At 38.6% G+C, this 21477-nt stretch overlaps 3 protein-coding genes and 3 non-coding genes across 7 annotated transcripts; all 6 read left to right on the top strand.

The window, feature by feature from the left end:
* The first annotated feature begins 900 nt into the window (after positions 1–900).
* LOC103952904 (protein FAR1-RELATED SEQUENCE 3) lies at positions 901–9388 on the top strand. 2 transcript variants are annotated; one of them, XM_009364593.3, is made up of 6 exons: positions 901–1068; positions 1396–3748; positions 3841–3930; positions 4254–4403; positions 6025–6141; positions 8895–9388. In XM_009364593.3, the coding sequence occupies exons 2-6, from the start codon at positions 1499–1501 to the stop codon at positions 8937–8939; spliced, it is 2652 nt and encodes an 883-aa protein (XP_009362868.2). In that variant the 5' UTR covers positions 901–1068; positions 1396–1498; the 3' UTR covers positions 8940–9388. The 2 variants fall into 2 exon arrangements, with proteins under 2 accessions (XP_009362868.2, XP_048432755.1); XM_048576798.1 differs by having other exon boundaries at positions 1354–3748.
* Positions 9389–10460: 1072 nt separating this feature from the next.
* On the top strand, positions 10461–13772 carry LOC103952905 (putative pentatricopeptide repeat-containing protein At5g43820). The gene is made up of 2 exons (XM_018648844.2): positions 10461–12447; positions 12996–13772. Exon 1 carries the CDS (start codon positions 10513–10515, stop codon positions 12199–12201), a length of 1689 nt encoding a protein of 562 aa, XP_018504360.2. The 5' UTR covers positions 10461–10512; the 3' UTR covers positions 12202–12447; positions 12996–13772.
* Positions 13773–14444: 672 nt separating this feature from the next.
* LOC103952903 (pentatricopeptide repeat-containing protein At2g01860) lies at positions 14445–16597 on the top strand. The gene is made up of 2 exons (XM_048576824.1): positions 14445–15986; positions 16348–16597. The coding sequence occupies exon 1, from the start codon at positions 14521–14523 to the stop codon at positions 15979–15981; it is 1461 nt and encodes a 486-aa protein (XP_048432781.1). The 5' UTR covers positions 14445–14520; the 3' UTR covers positions 15982–15986; positions 16348–16597.
* A 94-nt stretch (positions 16598–16691) lies between these two features.
* On the top strand, positions 16692–16754 carry LOC125473667. The gene has a single exon (XR_007255492.1). It is a non-coding gene; the product is annotated as a small nucleolar RNA snoR101 (small nucleolar RNA).
* Positions 16755–17113: 359 nt separating this feature from the next.
* Positions 17114–17176, top strand: LOC125473665. Its single transcript, XR_007255490.1, has one exon. It is a non-coding gene; the product is annotated as a small nucleolar RNA snoR101 (small nucleolar RNA).
* Positions 17177–17256: 80 nt separating this feature from the next.
* Positions 17257–17319, top strand: LOC125473666. The gene has a single exon (XR_007255491.1). It is a non-coding gene; the product is annotated as a small nucleolar RNA snoR101 (small nucleolar RNA).
* Positions 17320–21477: the final 4158 nt, after the last annotated feature.

Here is a 21477-nt window from a genome sequence, read left to right as displayed (position 1 = left end):
TTAGGTTTCTACCCATGTACCCCAAGTTCAAAACTCCTCATGTAAATTAATGTAATTGTTTAAAATCTTTCCCCTCCCTTAATAATAATAATTTTTATTAAAAAGGAAAGAAAGAAGGAATGTATATAAAGTGGAATAAAAACATAATAAAATCATTAAAATTTCTAAAATATTATTTTCCTTTCAACTAAGTTACAACAAAAATTAAAAAAAATAACAGAGACCACAAAGGAAAATAAAACAGAGAGTCAGAGACATGATTATTTTCATTTTTTGTCATAGACTGGTGAATGTTATAACCACAACAACAAAAAGTTGATCATTCGAACAACTCGAGACTTATACACCCATTACCAATATTCACAAAGGGCATCTCTAATGCTAGATACAAAGTGCCTCAAAAAGGGATATTTTACATTTTTTTAAAATTCATAAATAACGGAATGTAAGATATCCATCTTTGTTGGAAGGTGTGAGTAAACTTACATTTTTTAAAATTTTTTTTATTTTTTATTTTTACACTTTTTTTTGTTGATGAGGCCTATTAACCAAAGAGAAAAAATTAATGAAATCTCAAATTTGCATACTCTCATCGAATTATAATTTTCATTTATATATGTCGGAAATGTAAAATAAGATATAACTATAATGATTGCATCACACATTTGTATTTGTTCGTCTACAGTACGACCTGACGCGACGCTGAACTAGTAATTATGTGACTTGGGTACACGTGATTTTGTGTTTGGATCGCATAAATGTTTGTCCTTTTGATTTTATAATATTATTAGCAAAATCTGTTAATTTAATGCCAACTAAAACAAGAGAGAAAATAATAAATCTATCAAAGGAGAAGGATAGAATAGAAATTAACAAACATTGACAGTCGAAAGTGGGTTTAGGGAAAGAGACACACAGAAGTGGGCAGAGTTTGAGAAGGAGACCCAAACAAAACAAACAAACAAACCAACAAACCAACCAACCAACCAGCCGAACAAGGGTTTTTCTGCTCTGCTCTGCCGTGCTCGATTGGGGGTGTCAATTTGAAGTTGAAAGCCTGGAGCAGTTGTAAGTGGCGACTCTGAATTTATGTCCTTCTTTCTGTGCTCACTGATTGGTTTTCATTCATGTTCATTAGTTGATTTTAATCTTCTGCATGAGTGAAATTAGGGATTAATTTTGGTAATTGTGGGTTTCAATTGCGTTAGTAGCATTAAAAATTATGCTGGATATTTCTATTTCTGGTCGATATTACAATTCTCCGATATCCATTGATATTTCGGCTTTTTCAGAGATTCAAAATTTACATTCTGTAATTATAGGTAATATATACATATATCCCATATTTTTTAGGCTCAGCCATGAACCAGTTTGTGTGCTTGGGACCGTGTGCAGATTGAACTACACTTTCTGTGTTAATGAAACACATGGTGCTCTGCTATTTGATTAGCTTGAAAGGTAAGGATTCTATTCTTTAGCATTACACAGTGGGTTTAGTATGGATGTTGAAGTGGTTGGTGTCGAAGGAATGGTGCATTGCGGGATGGCCGATGATGGTGATGCTGAACAAAGTGAAGGTGTAGAACTGAATAATGCCAAAAATTCAGAGGCTCATGATGAAGATGGGATTTCTGAGCCATACGTGGGTATGGAATTTACTTCTGAAGAGGCTGCTAAGATTTTCTACGATGAATACGCCAGGCGTTTGGGTTTTAGCTCTAAAGTTGGTCAATCCAGTCGTTCTAAACCTGATGGGACAACCATAGCTCGGGAGTTTGTATGTGGCAGAGAGGGTTTGAAAAGAAGGCATGCTGATAGTTGTGATGCAATGCTTAGGATAGAGTTAAAGGATCAAGACAAGTGGGTTTCAACGAAATTTGTGAAGGAGCATAGTCATGCATTAGCGAATCCTGCTAAAATGCAATATCTCCGGCCTCGCCGGCATTTTGCTGGTGCAGCAAAGAACGCAGCTGAAACTTATCAAGGAGTAGGGATTGTTCCCAGTGGTGTTATGTATGTATCAATGGATGGAAACCATGGAAACCATACCATTGTAGAGAAAAATCGTGTAGTTAGGAATACTTTATCTGCAGAATCAAATAGGCCAATCAAGAATGCTGTAACAGTCGATCATGCTCTTAGGCCTAGTAGTCGAAGGAGGACACTAGGGAAGGATGCTCAGAATTTGCTGGAGTATTTCAAGAAAATGCAGGCTGAGAACCCTGGTTTCTTTTATGCAATACAACTTGATGAAGATAATCACATGGCAAATGTGTTCTGGGCAGATGCGAGGTCAAGAACTGCGTACTGTCATTTTGGTGATTCTGTGACACTGGATACCACATACAGAGTCAATCAGTATAGGGTGCCCTTTGCTCCATTTACCGGAGTGAACCATCATGGTCAAACGGTTTTGTTTGGTTGTGCATTACTTCTAGACGAGTCTGAAGCATCTTTTATTTGGTTGTTCAAGACATTCCTTACAGCAATGAATGATTGCTCTCCTGTTTCGATTATGACTGATCAGGACAGAACCATACAGATAGCAGTTTCTCAGGTGTTTCCAGAAGTCCGTCACTGCATTAGCAAGTGGCATGTTTTAAGAGAAGGCCAGGATAGGTTGGCACATGTATGCCATGCACACCCCAATTTCCAGCTGGAACTTTATAATTGTATCAACTTGACTGAAACTGTTGAGGAGTTTGAATTGTCATGGGATTCTATCCTTGATAAATATGACCTCAGGAGAAATGATTGGCTTCAATCGTTATACCATGCTCGTGCTCAGTGGGTACCTGTGTATTTCCGGGATTCCTTTTTTGCTGCCATATCTCCCAATCAAGGGTACGATGGTTCCTTCTTTGAAGGCTATGTGAATCAACAGACCACATTACCATTGTTCTTTAGGCAATATGAAAGAGCTTTGGAGAATTGGTTTGAAAGGGAAATAGAAGCAGACTTTGATACAATTTGTACAACGCCAGTTTTGAGAACACCATCACCCATGGAGAAACAAGCAGCCAATCTTTATACAAGAAAGATTTTTGCAAAATTTCAAGAAGAGCTAGTTGAGACTTTTGTGTACACAGCAAATAGAATTGAAGGTGATGGAGCTATTAGCACATTCAGAGTTGCAAAATTCGAAGACGACAGCAAGGCATACATCGTTACATTTAACTATCCGGAGATGAGAGCTAACTGTAGTTGTCAAATGTTTGAGTATTCAGGCATTCTTTGTAGACATGTTTTGACAGTATTTACTGTAACGAATGTGCTTACATTGCCTTCCTATTACATTTTGAAACGATGGACAAGAAATGCAAAGAATGGAACTAACCCAGATGAACATAGTGGGGAGTTACATGGCCAAGAGTCTCTAACTTTACGGTACAACAATCTGTGTCGAGAAGCCATCAAATATGCAGAGGATGGGGCAACCACTACAGAAACTTTTATTGCAGCAATGACTGCTCTTAAAGATGGTGGGAAGAAGGTTTCTGGTGTGAAAAAAAATGTTGCTAAAGTTGCACCTCCTAGCTCTCAGACTAATGTGACTGGCTATGATGACAAGAAAAACTCGACATCAACATCAGATATGACTCCTCTGTTGTGGCCACGCCATGATGAAGTAATGAGGCGTTTTAATTTGAATGATGCTGGTGCACCTGCTCCAAATGTTTCTGACTTGAATTTTCCACGGATGGCCCCTGTATCTCTTCATCGAGATGATGGTACTCCTGAGAACATGGTATGGAAAATAATTCTTTGTTTTGTTGCTGTACTTCTAGGCCCTTTTGTTCTGAGTGCAAGTTCATGGCATTGATCTGGGCTTTTTTGCAGGTGGTACTTCCATGTCTAAAGTCAATGACTTGGGTCATGGAAAATAAGAATTCAACACCAGGAAATAGAGTAGCTGTCATTAACCTGAAGGTACAAAAATGAGAAATGACACAATAGTTGTGACATTATGTATTATCAAATAAATTTCATTAGTTGTGGCATAATGTATTATCAAATAAATTTAGCTCAAGTTTACCGTATTTGATAATCAGACCCCAGGATGCCTGAGTTACATGAAATCTTTTTAAATCCTTCATCTAGGCTATCTCTTGATATGGTATTATTACTGCACTTAATTCTGAGATGTAGCATTGTTCTAATGGAATGCTCGGGTTTGCACTGTCAAGCTTAGCACGAGTGTTCTCGTTCTTCCATATTTTTCTTCTTAAACATCTCTATTATGACCACTGCAGTTGCAAGATTATAGCAGAATTCCATCAACTGAATCAGAGGTTAAGTTTCAGCTCTCAAGGGTTTCATTGGAGCCAATGTTAAGGTCCATGTCCTACATCAGTGATCAGCTATCAACACCAGCTAATAAGGTTGCTGTTATAAATTTGAAGGTATGGAGACAAAGTTTCAAACCTATATCTCCTAAATTTGGTCAGACTGCTTGGTGAACCACTTTTCTCCCTCATGTTGTTTGTTCATTCCCAATACCTTTTGATTCTTTGTGGGTTTCCACTTGGAAACGCCCTTTCATAGCTGGGTCTTCTGCAAGCGGAATTATGGTTAATCAATTCAGAATACTCTAGGCTGTGTTCAATAAGTTTTTCCAATTTATCTTTCTGTTAACCGGTGTAGGCTGCCTTGGAAAAGCGTATTTCAATCCCTTAATGTGTTGTATTTGAAGCTCCAAGTCACAGCGGGAAAGAGGGAGTGATACTGTTTTTGCAAGGATATATCGGCATGAGATCCCTGTTTTAGTGTTACTTTAGTTTTAATAATGGATTGCACTGTCTCTATTTCCAATCCATACTATAAGTTTTGAAAGGCCAAAGTTTTTCCTGAGGTCCAACTTTTGGCTTGGATTGTTGCTCATTGAAGGGTGAATACCTCTGTGGTCCTTCAGTGGAAGAGGCCAAATTTTGTTTATACCCTGACTGGTGCACTCTGTTTAGAGGAACTTCACAGAGCTTTCGTACTCTCTCTATCTCTCTCTCTGGGAAATCCTTTATTGGTAGTGACTTTTTGGGGAAGGAAACAGCCTAAGTTGTGAGGGAAGGTTGGGGAGTTTGTGGACTTCTTCTGGGATAAGACTAGATTTTGGCTTAGGTTTTGTCTTGGTTTCATGACAGCCTTTCTTTTAAATGTGGATTGGGAAGCTTCTGTTTCTTAATTTTTCACATGTTTGGTCCTTTTCTAAAAAATGGGAATGCAGTTGCAATGATTTATTTCACACAGTTGCTGATAGGACAGTGGGACATCAACCATTGTAATTTTGGTAGACATGAATTCATTGCATATGTTATTGGTTTCATTGCATGTTTTATTGGTTGTACAATGTAAGTGTTAGAGTAGGGGGACATCAACTAGATTATCAAATGATACAAGAAGATATAAGAATCACTTCATTTAATCAGACATTTCTACTTGTGGCTTTTGGAATTGCAACATATAATCTCTATCTCTCTCTCTCTCTCTCTCTCTCTCTCTCTCTCTCTCTCTCTCTCTCACACACATTAAATGTTTTGGCCCAATTCTAACTACCTGATTAAAACCGTCCAAAACGTGACAGTTTCTATCCTTGTTGATATGTTTTGTTGGCCTACCATCATCCCGAAAGGCTTGAGCTATTGGGATGTGGAACACTGACTGCTAATTTCGTCCGTCCGCCTGATATGTGGACTCTCACCACCATTTATATTAAATAGCTCAACTTTTATAATTATCTAAAGGTTGCAATTGAAGGGATGTACTATGGTAAGCTTAACATTTCTTAAACCTGTTAAGATGAGGGCTAACACATTGTGTAGGTTGTAACAATTTAAATTTTTAGTCCTCAAATGAAACTAATACTCTCAATGTAAGTCCATCTCTGTTAACTATTCTGGATTTGAAATGAAAATTTTATAGATGTCACTTCTAGAATTGTGATAAGATTTTGTTGTTTTGAAGGTTTTGTTTTCCCGTTTACTTAATGTTTGACAGGTTAAGATGCATAATCTTTTTCTATTTCTTCAGCTTCAAGACACAGAGACAACTTCAGGGGAGTCAGAGGTCAAGTTTCAAGTTTCTAGGGATACATTGGGTGCCATGCTAAGATCAATGGCCTATATCCGTGAGCAGCTTTCAACTGCTGTAAGCTTTCTCAACCAATTCTGCGTTTGATGTCTTGTTTTTGGTTTAGCTACTTCATAAATGCTGATTTATGGATCACAAAAAATTTCTGAAATGTTTATGTTCCCTGGTAAATGATTACTAGTTTGAAAGTTAGTGCTTAGAATCAAGTATTTAGGTTGTACGACAGAGAGAATTTAAGAATTTACCGGCCACTATAGGCCCAAAGCTGAAGAGAAAACCTAAGCAACCATACAAATAATTTATTGGTAATTTGATTTAGATGATGAACATCTTGCAGGTGTATCTCCAAAATTCCAAATCACATAGATAGTATTGTAATTTATTGGTAATCATCTGGCAATATTTTTTTTTTAATGGTAAACATAATATTTTATAAATAAAAATTATACTAAAGGGATCTCTCTCTCCCCACTTAGTGGGAAAAGGCTTTGTTGTTGTTGTTGTTGGATCTCTCTCTCCCCCTCCCCTTAAATAGATATCTTTTACACTTCATCCTAGATATCTTATTAGGTCCTTTCTGGTGACTTTTTTGTGTTTGGTTATTGTATTTTGATTTGATATTAATAATAGAGAAGGGAAAATGAGACGATACAGAGCGGATATGATGGGTATGAGTGAATCAGTGGTAGGAGAAAATACACATAGAATGATTGTTTAAAATAAACACAAAAAAATTACAATTTTTTTTTTGTTTTTGTGAAAACGAAATCTGAATCTCCCTTACAGTAGTGGCCATAGCAATTGAATAGATTTCCCTATCTATGCACACTGGTGGATATTGATGCTGTCTTCTGTATTGGACCTTAATTTGGGAAACCGAAAGTTCTTAGCATTAAACCCATTGAAGCTAAACTAGCACGCTTCACTCACCCAATGATACTTGATATTTCTCCTTAATTGTTGTTACTTAAGAATTAGCCCCTCTCCTATGTCTTGTTTGAATGGTCGTCACAAGTATTGTCTAGATTCTAAGCACTAGGGTTTCTCGAACTTCTCTGAGGACGGAAGTGAGAATTACCATTAGACTTACCCTCAGAACGGGGTGTGCCGGAACTAGATCCTTCACTAGATTATCCGGAATTGTAGCCACTCTGTTCGAAAGGTTGACTCTACCGGTGACCAAAAGACAACTGCCTCCTGTGCTCTTCCGCTGAGTGCTACCACTCTCATCACCAACATTGTCACTCGGGGCATTTTTGGAATCCTCAACGCGAAGTAAAGCCTTGTAGAATTCCTGGTATGTGGTACACCTGGCAGATGCCGCCAGAGATTGGAGTTGTTTGCAGTTCTCTTTCTTAAATTGGTGGAGCATTCGGATGGGTTGGCAGTGATGGCAGGACATTAGCGGGATAGGTCAGTTAACTTCCGATGGTACTCAACAACTTACATCTTACCCTGCATCAGGTCCATGAACTCGTCTCTCTTCCGGGTCATCATGAACTGAGTAGCAACAGTAAGTTGCTCAAAATCAGGCTAGTCGCCTTCATACCGCCTCAACAATGTCGAGGTGGCAAGACTCAAGGAAGAAACCTAGAACTAACAGAAGATTGATGTTCCACCTTAGGTGTAAAAGCCAAGGGATTCCCAAGACCTTTGCTCTAATACCAAACTGGTATCAGTGCATAACATAACGTGTGTGATGAATGCAGGGCAGCGTAAACCTATCAGAGATCATAGCATTAATTTCGGAAACCTAGGCCCTGAAGCCAAACTGACACACCCCAACCCAGATATCCAACCCTGGACACCCGAATTGAAGCGTGCTAAGGTGACAAAAGGTCAAGTGTAAAAGAATAAATTAAAGTAATAGTATAAAATAAAGTAGTGAGAACAGAGTACGTAGAGTGTGATGAACCATTAAATAAGTGTATGGGATGAAAAACTAGAGATACCAAACTCACATCGAAGCAACTAAAAATCTAAAGCGGAAGTAAACTAATGTAACACATCCGAAGATGTTAATTACGATTTACTAAGAAAAGTCCCTACAGTGATGTGGGAAGTCTATGCCACCATGCCTCGACGGCAAGAGCACCAAAGCCTACTAAATCCTGGAGGGGCGTAAAACAAAATGGGTTGGTATGTTCGAAAGAGAGATGATTTTTAGAAATCTTTATTTATACTCACACCTTTTGTTTAGCGCCCCTCCAAGATTTAGTAGGCTTTTTGGAGCTTAACGTTGAGGTGTATTGTCATAGTCTTCCCTCATCAGTGTAGGGACTTGTCTTTAGTAAATTGTAATTAACGTCTTTGGATGCGTTATATTAGTTTACGTCCACTTTAGATTTTCAGTTTCTCTGATCTCAGTTTGGTATCTCTGGTTGTCCATATACACTTATTTAAAATGGTTCATCACAATCCCTCTGCTCTCACTACTTTATACTCTTACTTTAATTTATTCTTTTACACTTCACACTATGACTTGGTCTCCCAAACAAACAACATGGATTGTTGTGGCTTCCTTGGAGGAAGAGGAGTAGACTTTCGTTGATGACAAAGAATAGGAATGTACGCAGGAACAAGGGGTTGATAGAGTTTATTGATTTACTACACTTATAGATGTATACCCAACATATACTGGGACTGTGCCTTCTTTTATTATTAATACAATGTACTTGATAAAAAGGAACAAGAAAAACAAACCTGGAGTGTGGCAAAATTAAAGTAGGAAATTCGTAGACATTGTGTTTGTGTTGAGTGATTTCTCGATTTCTTATACTGTTTACTTATGTGTAAGTTTAAATTGGCAGGCTGAGATCCAGTCAGAGTCCCTTGCTAAAAAGCAGCGCAAGTAAGGGCATCTTATTATTCTACTTCCCAAACTGTAACCCCAGGTGCATGTGACATCTGGTCTCCACGGGGGAGGGGGAGGTGACGACTTATCAAGTTTGGGGTGCTCGCAGCTGCTACATTTGTCACTTTGCATAGGCCTCCCCTTTTGTGTAAGATTGTTGTCAACATATTTGTACATGTAGCGCAAGAAAATCCAAATCTTCAAAGAGATTTGATAGGTCTATGTGGTGGAAGAAATTAGAGGGTGCCACTATTTGACATGACATGCTTGTTCAGAAGTTTCTTCAAACGGAATTGGTAGGGGTAATTCTAATAGCTGTAAGTTTGCACTTGTGTTTTTTTTTGTTTGTTTGTTTGTTTTTCTTACGTTGTAGCACAAGATGTGAATTCGATTGTTTTTCTTGACACTGTCAGTTGCAAGGAGAGTAAGGAGTATATAATTTTCTAACCATATTTCAGGGGCTCAGAGATCCATCTCGCTAATGTCTTTTATTAATGTTAGTGGAACTTGGATTTCTCTCTACGATATTGGTTTGTATGCAGTTTGGAAAAATAAAAAAGTAAATTATGGTTTGGATAGTTTCCACTCTTGAATTTTTCAAGGAGCACCTGAGGCTAGCAGTGTTGCTGTTGCTGGTCATGCCCTCGCAAGTCATCGGTACAAGGATCCAGCCCCATGATTTTCCAGCAGATAATCTCAACCCATAGAGGCCATTTTGGGTTCCTGCGATGCCTTGATTTGTCTACAAGCGAAAGCCAAATATACAATGCACTAGTCAGATCATAGCTACACATTTTAATTAATTGACTTCAGTTGAGGGATAATTGCTACAATTTACTCTTATTAAAATTATAATGTGGATGTCATGAAAGCAAAACGAACGAGAACGCGAAAAATAACTTAAGTTACACAAAAATATCTCAACTATTTAGCAAACCATAATGTCATACCTTATTGCTTAAATATTGGAATGTTATATATCAACTTATGAATTTATTGCAATGTCTAAGTTACGTTAAATTTTCTATTAAATTGATAGTTAAGTGATAACACAATAGATGCGGATCCCACATTTTTATTGAGGTGGAAGACAAATTTGTGGACAAGTAGATAAAAAATAATTTAAAAAATATTTTAATTATTTAATAATGTAAATGACCAGAAATTAAAAATTTTAATTGTCGGCACTTGGCAGGGGGCCATTTTCGTAATAACGTTCATCTTCATACCAATGCCCTGAAGGCTCCCAGACCCCATCCCCACCGCCACCGCCTCCCTTTGCTCCTAGTCCTGCAATTTAACGTTCTTTAGAACCTCTTTTAATTCCCAAACGCCGCGCTAAAAACTCTGCTCGCCGTCCTCCTCCTCCTCACCCCCCAACGAATCCGAATTCGGATTTTTAAAATCTAAACCCAGTGGTGGCGCTGAGGGTGGTGGTGTTTTTGTCTGGGTACCCGAAAAATACTACACGAACCCAGGTCTAAGTCCAGTAGCACTCTCCTCCTCAACTCCTGGTTGATTCTCATTTGTATCCAGCAATCTATCGACTCCTCCGCCGCCCCATTTCAAATTTCATGGCGTTTCACGGTGCTTTGCAATCGCTGCGATCGCTCAGCAGGGGCCCATCCACCAGGTATTCTTTCCCTTACCTTCCTTCCCCAATTTCATCATCTCACTTCTCAGCCCTTTATGCTCAATCCAATTCGTTGCATGATGACCGTCCGATCAACAACCAATCTACTCCCCACGAACGATTTGTTCTTGATCAACTCTCTAATCTGTTACCAGTACCTCTTAATAATTCGGCTCCAAAACAATTGGAACCGAGTAATTCGGAGAAGCCGATAAATGTTAGGGCCCCTGACGGTTTCTTGTTGCCGGATGAGAAATTGCGTGGTGTTTTTCTTCAGAAATTGAGGGGTACAACTGCAATTGAGCATGCTTTGGACAATGTCGGTGTCGATTTGAGTGTTGATGTTGTTGCACAGGTAGTGAATAGAGGGAATTTAAGCAGCGAAGCGATGCTTATGTTCTTTAATTGGGTGATTAAGAAGCCCGCCATAGCGAAAGATATCCACACGTATCATATAATCCTCAAAGCATTAGGCAGAAGAAAGTTCTTTACACATATGATGCACATTTTGCATAACATGAGGGCACGAGGTATAAGTCCCGATTTGGAGACCATATCGATTGTAATGGATAGTTTCGTGAGGGCTGGATATGTGTCCAAGGCAATTCAAGTGTTCCGAAACTTGGAAGAAGTTGGTTTGGATTGTGATACTAAGTCTTTGAATATGCTTGTACAGTGTTTGTGCCAGCGGTCTCATGTAGGTGCTGCAAATTCGTTTCTCAATTCCGTCAAGGGGAAGATACAGTTCAATGGTACTACGTATAATATTGTCATTGGTGGATGGTCAAGAAATGGAAGAGTTAGTGAAATGGAGAGGATTTTGGAAGTAATGGTAGCAGATGGGTTCAGTCCCGATAATTCGACATTCAGTTTCATTATTGAGGGTTTAGGGAGAGCTGGTCGGATTGATGATGCTGTTGAGATATTTGATAGCATGAAGACAAAAGGTTGTGTGCCAGACGCCAGAGCTTATAATGCCATGATTTCAAACTTTATCTCTGTTAGAGGTTTTGATGAATGTCTGAAGTACTATAAGGGTATGCCAAGTAATAATTGTGATCCAAATATTGATACTTATACCAAATTAATTGATGCTTTCCTTAAAGCCCGGAAAGTGGCTGATGCTCTTGAAATGTTTGATGAGATGTTAGGTCGAGGTTTTCTTCCCAGTACAGGAACATTAACCTCCTTTATTGAACCCTTATGTAACTACGGTCCACCCTATGCTGCGATGATGATCTACCAGAAGGCAAGAAAGGTTGGATGCAGAGTATCATTGAGTGCTTATAAGCTATTGCTTATGCGACTTTCTAGGTTTGGCAAATGTGGAATGTTGCTAAGCATTTGGGAGGATATGCAGGAATGTGGATATGGTTCGGATATGGAAGTTTATGATTATATAATTAATGGATTTTGCAACAATGGGCAGCTTGAAAGTGCAGTACTTGTCATGGAAGAGTCTGTGCAGAAAGGTTTTTGCCCAACCAGGCTTAGTTATAGCAAACTAAATAACAAACTACTTGCTTCAAATAAAGTAGAGCGGGCTTACAGGCTCTTTTTAAAAGTTAAAGATGCTCGTCGTTATGACACTGCACAGAGATTTTGGCGTGCTAAGGGATGGCATTTCTGAATTGACATCATTGAGGTGTCAAGTAAAGATATTTTATGTTCTTTGAGGGATATAGCAGTATCTTGCTTTTGTTCCTTAAGAGTTGGCTGCAATGTGTTTGACAAAATTCCTACAACTATGTTTCCCAAGGGGAAGTCTATGAACGAATGATAGGCCACTGCATTAGTTCATTTAATCCCCAGGAAGGCTAACCACTTCTTCATCTTGTCCCCATGACGAACAGTGGATCTGTCTCTGGCTGTTCTAGTAAGTATATGTGTGACTCTTTAAAATTATATGTAATGTGCTTTTGACAGCAATAACTCGTATCTTTAGCATTCAAAATATCAAATTGTTAGTAACTGGATAATTTGAGACTGGGATTTCTGGCGGATGGATATTTCATTATGATAACGCTTGTCGTGTTGATTATGGACCAATAGCTTATTGGTACAGGGTTGTCATCATGTTTGGCTAGTGTACATGAACAGGTTCCTGTCTCTTAAGTCATTACTTAAATTAAATTTCTTAACAAAATAATTTCGTTTGCAAGCTTGTCACCTGGAAATCTTTTGTATGAAATAAATGTTGTGTCAATAATGTTTAAACAGAATTTGTGAAACCGACCAATCAGAACCACTTTTGTCAAAGTGGCATAAGAAACTCATTAGACAGGTGATTAGTGGAGTTATTCCTTTTTCAATGATGTCAATTGTCAGGGTTAGCTGTATGACGACCACTTTTTTATTTCCTGATTCTTTTTCATTGCGTGAACATTACTACATATTAACAGATTTGATTTAACCTTCATGCAGGGAAGGCCAGACAAGACTGCGGTTACTGTATTACAGAGTCCTGAAATAATGATCTGCTATCCATTATATGGATATCAAATTAAGGGATTTACAAGAGTGAGATTTCCGAAATTAAAGTTTGATGGTTGCGGAGAAAAAGAGAGTTCCGAAGTGAAGCATGATGTGCTAGTGCTACTGAAATGCGAAGGTGATTGTGGTTTAGGAACTGGTACAAATGGACGAGGATGCTGACGATACCATGGGAAAGTATTGGTCTAGAATAAAGTCCTGAGAAAGGTTCAAGGTAAACGTTGATTATCTGATCAGTACTTAATAAATTTGAAATATCTTTTTGGTAGTGGGTTGAAGAGTGGTTTTGTGCGGCGGTGGTTTGTAGTCTTCATTTGAAAGTTTCCAGTTCAAAATATGAGTTGCCCAAACATTTAATGGATGGGCAGGAACCTAGCCTGTTCAGAATGGTTAAGGGGGGGCGTCTCGTCATATAGCAGGCAAGGAAAGACTGAAAACGGAAAACAAGCCAAAAGAGAAACCATTTTGTGAGTTCAGTTGTCTTGCTTATGAAACTTGACCTCTCCAGCCGTCCAGCGTCACTGTCATCGTGACATTTGAAAGAATAGCAATATTGGTGTATCATCAGTTGGGAAGATTCCGGGGCAGCTGCCGGACTTTGTTTTCACCATTAGCAATATTGGTGTTGCTTCCGTAACTACCAGTTGAATTACCAATTAATTAATGTCTAGCTAGCTCTTTCTGCAAATTCAGTGGTAAACTTTTCCCCTTGTATCCTATTAAACTTGCTCACTGTGATACTTAAAAAAATAAACCTCTCGTAAATGATTTTTGCCAAAGCCTAAGGTATTCGTATTCCGCCGTAAGCGCGGCGAGGCGGGTGACGTGAGCATAATTATTCAATTAACATCATGCTTGTGTTCATGCAAAAATAAGTTCAACTTAAGAACACATGCTTTTAGATTAAGTTTAGAATTCCAAATCTTTAGATCTGATATGCGGACCAATTCAATATCGATGGGGCTATTCTAGTACTCACACGAATAGGAAAGTAATCCAAATTTATCTGCAAAGGATTACTTTCCGCACCAATAAGAAACGACTCCAAGCAAAGTATATTTGACGAGTGATAAAGTAATCGGAGCAATGGTCATTAAAGGGTAAATTAAATTAAAGGCCAACCTTTATTTCCTTTAAATCTACCCGAGAGGTGTTATTTTTAGGGTACGAATATGGCTCTTTCTGTACGAGCTTTGCCTCTATTTTCTCTCTACATGTCTAGGGAAGAGGATCATCTTCTAAGCTTAGGATGAGGATTTTCCTGATCAACCTATCTGGGTCGTTCAAATTTAATTCAATAACTCCAAACAGAAGGTCTTCTAAAAATTATAATAATTACAACTGTTGGATAAAGTTTGAACGGTTTAAATGGACTAAGCAGGAGGATCCCAGGAGAGGATCCTCTTCCCATGTCTAGTGCAGACCAAGTATTGGACGAAATGTCACTTCTGTAATCATGGGTCATAGTTTTCATTCAATGGATTCTCTCTTGTCCGCTACAAATCCTCTTTTGTTCCCTCATAGTTTTGCAAGAAGTGGCCGCCGGCTGGTTGCAGTGGCGCAGCGTTCTAACACAAGGACACGACTTCCCAAGAACCTTCGCTACCCGCGGCGCACCAAGCTTCCTCCGGACCTCCTTGGAATCGACCCCTTCTTGAACAACACAAGCACTTCCACAGACACTTCATCTCGAACCGAAGAATTCGAGGCGGCAGCAGCAGCAGCAGATGAAGAAGGTAAAGAAGATGGCGTCATTGCGTGGGAATCAGATGAGATTGAAGCTATTTCATCCCTTTTCCAAGGGAGAATACCCCAGAAGCCGGGAATGCTGAATCGACAGAGGCCTTTCCCGCTCCCACTTCCTCACAAGCTTCGACCTTTGAGACTTCCAACGCCCAAGAAACATGTTAAGGTGCCGCCCGTATGCGACCAAGTGTACAAAAACCCTAATGCGCTTGTTGGGTTAGCAAGGGAAATCAGAAGCCTTGGAGCAGACGAAGACGTGGGACGAGTTCTGAACAATTGGGTTCAGTTTCTTAGAAAAGGCTCTCTTTCCATGACAATTAGGGAATTGGGTCATATGGGTCTCCCCGAGAGAGCTCTGCAGACCTTCTCTTGGGCTCAGAAACAGCCTCAACTCTTCCCGGATGACCGCCTTTTGGCTTCAACGGTTGAGGTCCTGGCAAGGCACCACGAGCTTAAACTGCCTTTCAATTTGGACAAGTTTGCTAGTTTGGCAAGTCGTGGAGTGATTGAGGCAATGGCAAGAGGGTTCATTAAAGGAGGAAGCTTGCATCTAGCTTGGAAGCTTGTATTGGTAGCTAAGAATAGTGGAAGAAAGTTGGATCCGAGTTTATATGCTAAGCTGATACTCAAGCTTGGGAAGAACCCCGATAAGCACAGGCTTGTAATGACCTTACTCGACGAGCTTGGAGAAAGGGAAGACATGAATTTAAGTCAGCAGGATTGTACTGCTATTATGAAAGTGTGCATTAGGCTTGGGAAATTTGAAGTTGTGGAGAGTGTTTATGACTGGTTTAGACAATCTGGGCATGATCCAAGTGTCGTTATGTATACAACTCTGATTCATAGCCGCTATTCGCAGAAGAAATACAGGGAGGCTCTAGCTTTGGTTTGGGAAATGGAGGCTTCAAATTGTCTCTTTGATTTTCCAGCTTATCGTGTGGCAGTAAAGCTTTTTGTTGCCCTGAATGATCATCCAAGGGCAGTAAGATATTTCTCAAAGCTTAAGGAAGCAGGTTTCTCTCCAACATATGATGTATATTTAGACATGATTAAAATTTACGTGGTTTCTGGGAGGCTGGCTAAGTGCAGGGATGTATTCAAGGAGGTAGAAATAGCAGGATTGAAGTTAGATAAAGAAACAATGTCTCAGTTGTTGCAATTAGAAAGATAAAAAAGGTTAGGTTTTTGAAATTTCAACTTTCGTGTTGTAACTTGTAACTTGTAATTGCTAATTACTGATGCTCTCATGTGGAGTAGAAGTTATTTCTGCCCATGTTCATTGGTTTTTGGAGTGGACTTCCGTTATCTTTATGATCTTCTATACATTGTAAAGTTTCATAGAGCCATCAGGGACATCGATCTGTTGGCATTCATATGTGTTCTCATATTTCCGTTCTTAATAATTATATCTAATGGAAGTGATAATGTTTTTGCATTAGATAATGAAATGACCACTCTATCACATCATAGATTTCTCTCAGTTATTGCAGATAATTGCTTTCTGCAGTATTTATTTCCTCTTTTTGTGTGGTAACAGTGAATGCTATCCAAAGCCGGAATTCCAATCCCGTCTCCCGCGCTTGCCTCCCTCGCAATCAAAACAGAAGGATATCTTGTTTGAGTTTAACTACAATATCTAAAATTCTTGAAAAGGTCGAACTGGCATCTGTCTGGTTACTTTTATTTTATATTCTAATTTTCTTTTGGGGTTTTTATGGCTGTCCTTTTTTGAACTTCTGTAAATTAATTTTGAATTCAGCGTGTCTTATTCTACAAGTATGACCTAATATTGGTGTAACTCCTGCTCCAAATAGATTCATAATGCTGTGATATTCTGTTTTTTTTTTATTTTTTATTTTTTAATAATATTGGTGCGACGATGGCGTACACTTAATCTCTGAACTTTAGGTAAGTTCAGTTGTTGACAAGATATTAACTGATTCTTGATTTCTTGTACATCTCTTCCAAACCTTCCTCTGTGGGATCGTGAGTGTGTATTTGTGTGTGCTCGTGTGTGTATATGTGTTCATGCAGCTGACGGTATACACCTGATCCCAGAACTTAAGTTTTATTGTTGACAAGTTATTAACTTTGCTCTATCCTTCACTTCTGTTAATAGCAACCCTCTGTGTGAGAATAAATGCTTATTTTCGATAATGTGCATTGATGCATGTGATGGTTAACTTTTATCTGTAAACTTCAGCCTTCAGGTAACTTCAAAGTGTTGACTAGTTAGAAACTGATGCTCTATGTTTGCAAATGAGTACGTATTTGTGCATGCATTTGTGTGTGGTGTACATGATGTTTTACTCTTGATCTCTGAACTTCTGGTAAGTTTAATTGTTGACAAGCTATTAACCGATGCTCAATTTTTTTGTACATATGCTACATTCCTTTGTGTGAGCATGAGTGTGTATTCGTGTTTTTGTCTGCTGGGGCAGATGATGGTTCACACTTGATCTCTGAACTTTATGAAAGTTCAATTGTTGACAAGTTATTAGCTGATGCTCTATCCTTTGCACATCTGTTCATAATAATTCTATGTGTGATCTGTGCCTGTTTACACCAGTGAGTGTTAGTTCAGATGATGCTACTATTACACCTTTATCTTTTATAGCGTTGCTGCTATTATTCATTTGTTAACATCAAAGGTGAACACTGGCTCATCTCATTCTTCATAATTCTCCACTTTGTGGCCTTTGCAACCACCATTTTTATCATTATTCTTGATTTTATTTTATTTTTATCTGCGTTTAACCTTTTAAGTGAGGTGAGTTTGAGTCGTGAACTTGTGTGAGTTTAGTGGGTTCTCACTGTTTATTTGATTGTTGAAGATGTAGGAAATCAGGGAAGGGAGTTTCAAAATTTACTCTTTCCACTATGTTGAGAGGGGGAGAAAGGGTAAAAGATGGTTTTGGCTGCTGTTATTTTAACATTTTGGGTTTAATTAATGAGTCTTCCAACAATTTTTTTTTGTCGTTGAGTTGGGTATTCTCTGGTTCTTTCTTTTTGTTTTTTTTTCCCAGTGCCATCCCTTTTATACTTCCTCTGCAATTTTAAGATCATCAAAAGCTAGATACGATTGTATCATTGCTTATTAGAACCTGTACAAGGACCACCTCCTTGGGTTTTTAATTCTACTGTCAACTTTATTTCTTCTAATAGTGGAGATCACTACAAGTTTTGTTGCAGACAATTTTCTTACCGGTATTGTGTTCAGCTGAGCTTCTGTGACTTTTGCTGCGTTAAGCTCTTAGTATTTGGAGAGACATTGATAACGAAGAAGCACTGGCGTAATTAACGCTTATTTGAATCTGAGCCAGCCACTGGGTTCATCCTACACTTAGTCACTTGCAGGTGAGTGCTTGGTTTGGTCACTGAAGAATTCATATTGTTTTTCTGTAATCTATACTAGTTCATATCCATTGTTTTGGCTTGTGCTTTAGACCTTTGGTCAATTTTCTGACAATAGAACTGGATACTGATAAAAGAAGGTAGATGTGAGCAAGAGAAGAATATGATAAAACGGACAGGGGGATTGGGATGATTGATTGATTGATTGAGACATTTATGCATAAAAAGTATGGGACAAAGAGTACTTTCAACTGCTGTTTTTGACAACATAGTGAGAGAACTGCAGGAAAAAATATTGGAGAGCCACTTGAAAGATCGGATGAAAGCTCTCAAACATAATTTTAATGTGAGCACAGGTAGGTCTTCTCGGCTCTTTGCCTCTGGGTCGGTGTCTGGGTCGGTGTGAAGCTCAAGTACATTTGTAAGAAAAGCCAGTCTCCCTCCTCTTGAACAGGCCAACCGTGTCCCTCTTGCAACCTCATCTCTCCTGCCTATATCTTGCAGCCTTCCCACCGTGCCACTGGTATAATAGGCCCATACATACATACATGCATATTTGAAGATTAGATAATAAACAACCCCATTAAAACTTGTGAAATCAAATAAAAGTAGATTAATTCTTAAACTTGCCTGTTGTGATATTCATCTCTGTTTTGCAAGAGAAGGAAAGGGTAAAGTGGGTGGGCTTGCCAAAGGAACACTGCTATACACATTGTTGAGACTTGATGCTCGTATCAAAGTGATTTTTCTGACTTATATACATTTATGTACACACACACACACACACACACACACACACACATCCTAAGCTCTCTACATCATACTGAGTATGATTAGTGATTAGTTACCCACACACAATTAATTGGGTAAGCACCAATTCCTCCTCATACAAAGTTTACTCTGCCTATGTTTTGCTTGTTTTCTAGTAATAGCATTTAAAACAGCCTGTTGTGATCGGTTGGTTTGGTAGGTATACTATGTACTAGGCATAAGGATTCAGAGGCCTCGCTTCTTCTATGCAGCATTCCTTGCAATGTTAATTTCTCCTTTTCTAGGGATTGGCTTATCGTTTCAGTCCAATAATATATTGACTTGTGTATATCTTTCTTCGCATCATAATACATTATTGAATCGGAACATCACGTTATGGTGAACTCGTTCGATGTAAGTCATTATCTTCGAGCCACTAGGTATAAGTTTTAGTCAACCTATGTGGCATTGTACCTCGATTTACCTATCAAAATTTGAGCAATGGATTCCAGGTGGACAACCATTAAAGTTAAATCTATGGATCAATTGCGGTTAAAGTTTCTCTTTTTTTCCCCACTTTTACCCCTATTTAAATCTCCTATGTCACAACCAAATCATTAATTTATCCACCGAATTACAAATCTAATTATTTTGATTATTAATAATATTTTTATATACAAGTTTAGTTTTTTAAGGATTCTCCTTTTTATTTTTGTTTAATTATTTTCCTTGTGGGTGAGGATTGGAGATCAGGAAGTATCAAAGAGCTACCGCTTTCGCTTCCTAGGATCTATCTTGCAAAAAAATGAGGAGTTGGATGGAGACCTCAACCATAGAATACAAGTTGGATGGATGAAGTGGAAGAGTGCATCCGGCGTGTTGTGTGACCATCGTATACCACTAAAGCTCAAGGAAATTTTTTATAGGATGACAATAAGGTTGACAATGCTTTATGGCACGTAATGTTGGGCGGTGAAGCATCAACATGTACATAAAATGGGTGTAGCGGAAAGAATGCTTCATTGGAAATGTGGGCACATGAGAAATGATAAGATTAGGAATGAGGATATCCAAGGTAAAGTAGGAGTAGCCGAAATTGAAGAAAATATGAGACAAAATCGGTTACGGTGGTTTGGACACGTGAAACAAAGGCCTATTGACGCTTCGGTTAAAAGATGCGATTACATAATAGAGGTTCAAGGCTGAAGGGGTAGAGGAAGATCTAGGAAGACTTAGATTACTTGGATCTAACGAAAGACGTGGCACAGAACAAGTGCAATGGGGTTTTAGGATTCATACAGCCGGCCCTACTTATTGGGAAAAGACTTTGTTGTTGTTGTATTTTCCTTGTGGTTTTAGGCTCTCGTTACCTTCTTCCTCCTTCCATTATTTTTTACGTCTATTTTTTCATTGTGCTTGCTGCAGACTATTCTCCCCAAGGAAAACAATACATTTGACACACCCCGATCCAGAATGTCCACTTGGACTCTGCATCGAATTGTGTTGGCCAACACCTGGAGGGTGACGAAGCCATAAAGTGTAGTGTAGTGGGGAAAAGGATGTGAATTAATTAAAACCTAAAAGTGCCTAATCAAAAGAGTGCGCGGGTGAGCGGGATTGAATCCATTTCACACATGATGTCTTGAGCAACAACCTGGTGCTAAAGTGGTATAACCCTCATCCTATTTCTATATTGTCTTATGCTTTGACATCACGTGTGAAATGGGTTCAATCCCGCTCACCTGCACACTCTTTTGATTAGGCACTTTTAGGTTTAAATTAATTCACTTCATTTTCCCCACTACACTACACTTTATGGCTTAATCACCCTCTAGGTGTTGGCCATCACAATTCGATGCGGAATTCAAGTGGACATTCCAGATCGGGATGTGTCAACATTGGCCAGACGGTACAAGAGAAAAAAAATAGAAGGCTGTCTCACATATAAAACTTAAAATTAAAAATCTAAAATTATACATATTTCAAATATTCGCAATTGTGCCTCAAGGGTTTGAGAGAGGCGCAAAGGAAACAAAAACGTCGAATTTACATATGTCAAATATTTGCAATTTGTGTCAAATATTTGCATTTTGTGTCAAATATTATTAGATTTGTCAAATTCAATGGATAATATCAAAGATTTTGTTGGCATATAGGATTTAATTAGGGGTAATAGTGGAAAGAGAAGAAATCTTCTTTTTGAATTATAAACAAGAGAAGATTTTTTTTTTTTTTGAATAAACGATATTATCTACACTAAAGGAGAGGGGGTGAGCTTGTCCTCACAATGAGCTAGCAATAATGTGGTTTAAATTGTCCAGGTAGCATCTATTGAGCGGGGAAAACAAGTTGGAGAAGGCAAGTGAGGAAGGTACCTAACATTCCTCTCAAAATTTTGTCCCTATCAAGGACGAGGAAAAGTAACCCTAACAACAAGTATTGTGAAACGGAAAATATGTATGGCCTCTTGTAAGGGAGAAAGAGGGTGCGGCAGAGAGAGATGAAGAAGGGCTTGAGGAATCAATCACCTCATATGTCAACCAAATCATAAAAATTATCCACC

This window comes from the organism of the source record quoted next, unplaced genomic scaffold (genome assembly GCF_019419815.1).
Source record: "Pyrus x bretschneideri cultivar Hongxiangsu unplaced genomic scaffold, Pyrus_bretschneideri_v1 Contig91, whole genome shotgun sequence".
NCBI classification, from domain to species: Eukaryota; Viridiplantae; Streptophyta; class Magnoliopsida; order Rosales; family Rosaceae; genus Pyrus; species Pyrus x bretschneideri.
The sequence above is the reverse complement of the archived record's forward strand: the minus strand, read 5'-3'. Positions and strand labels throughout refer to the sequence as shown.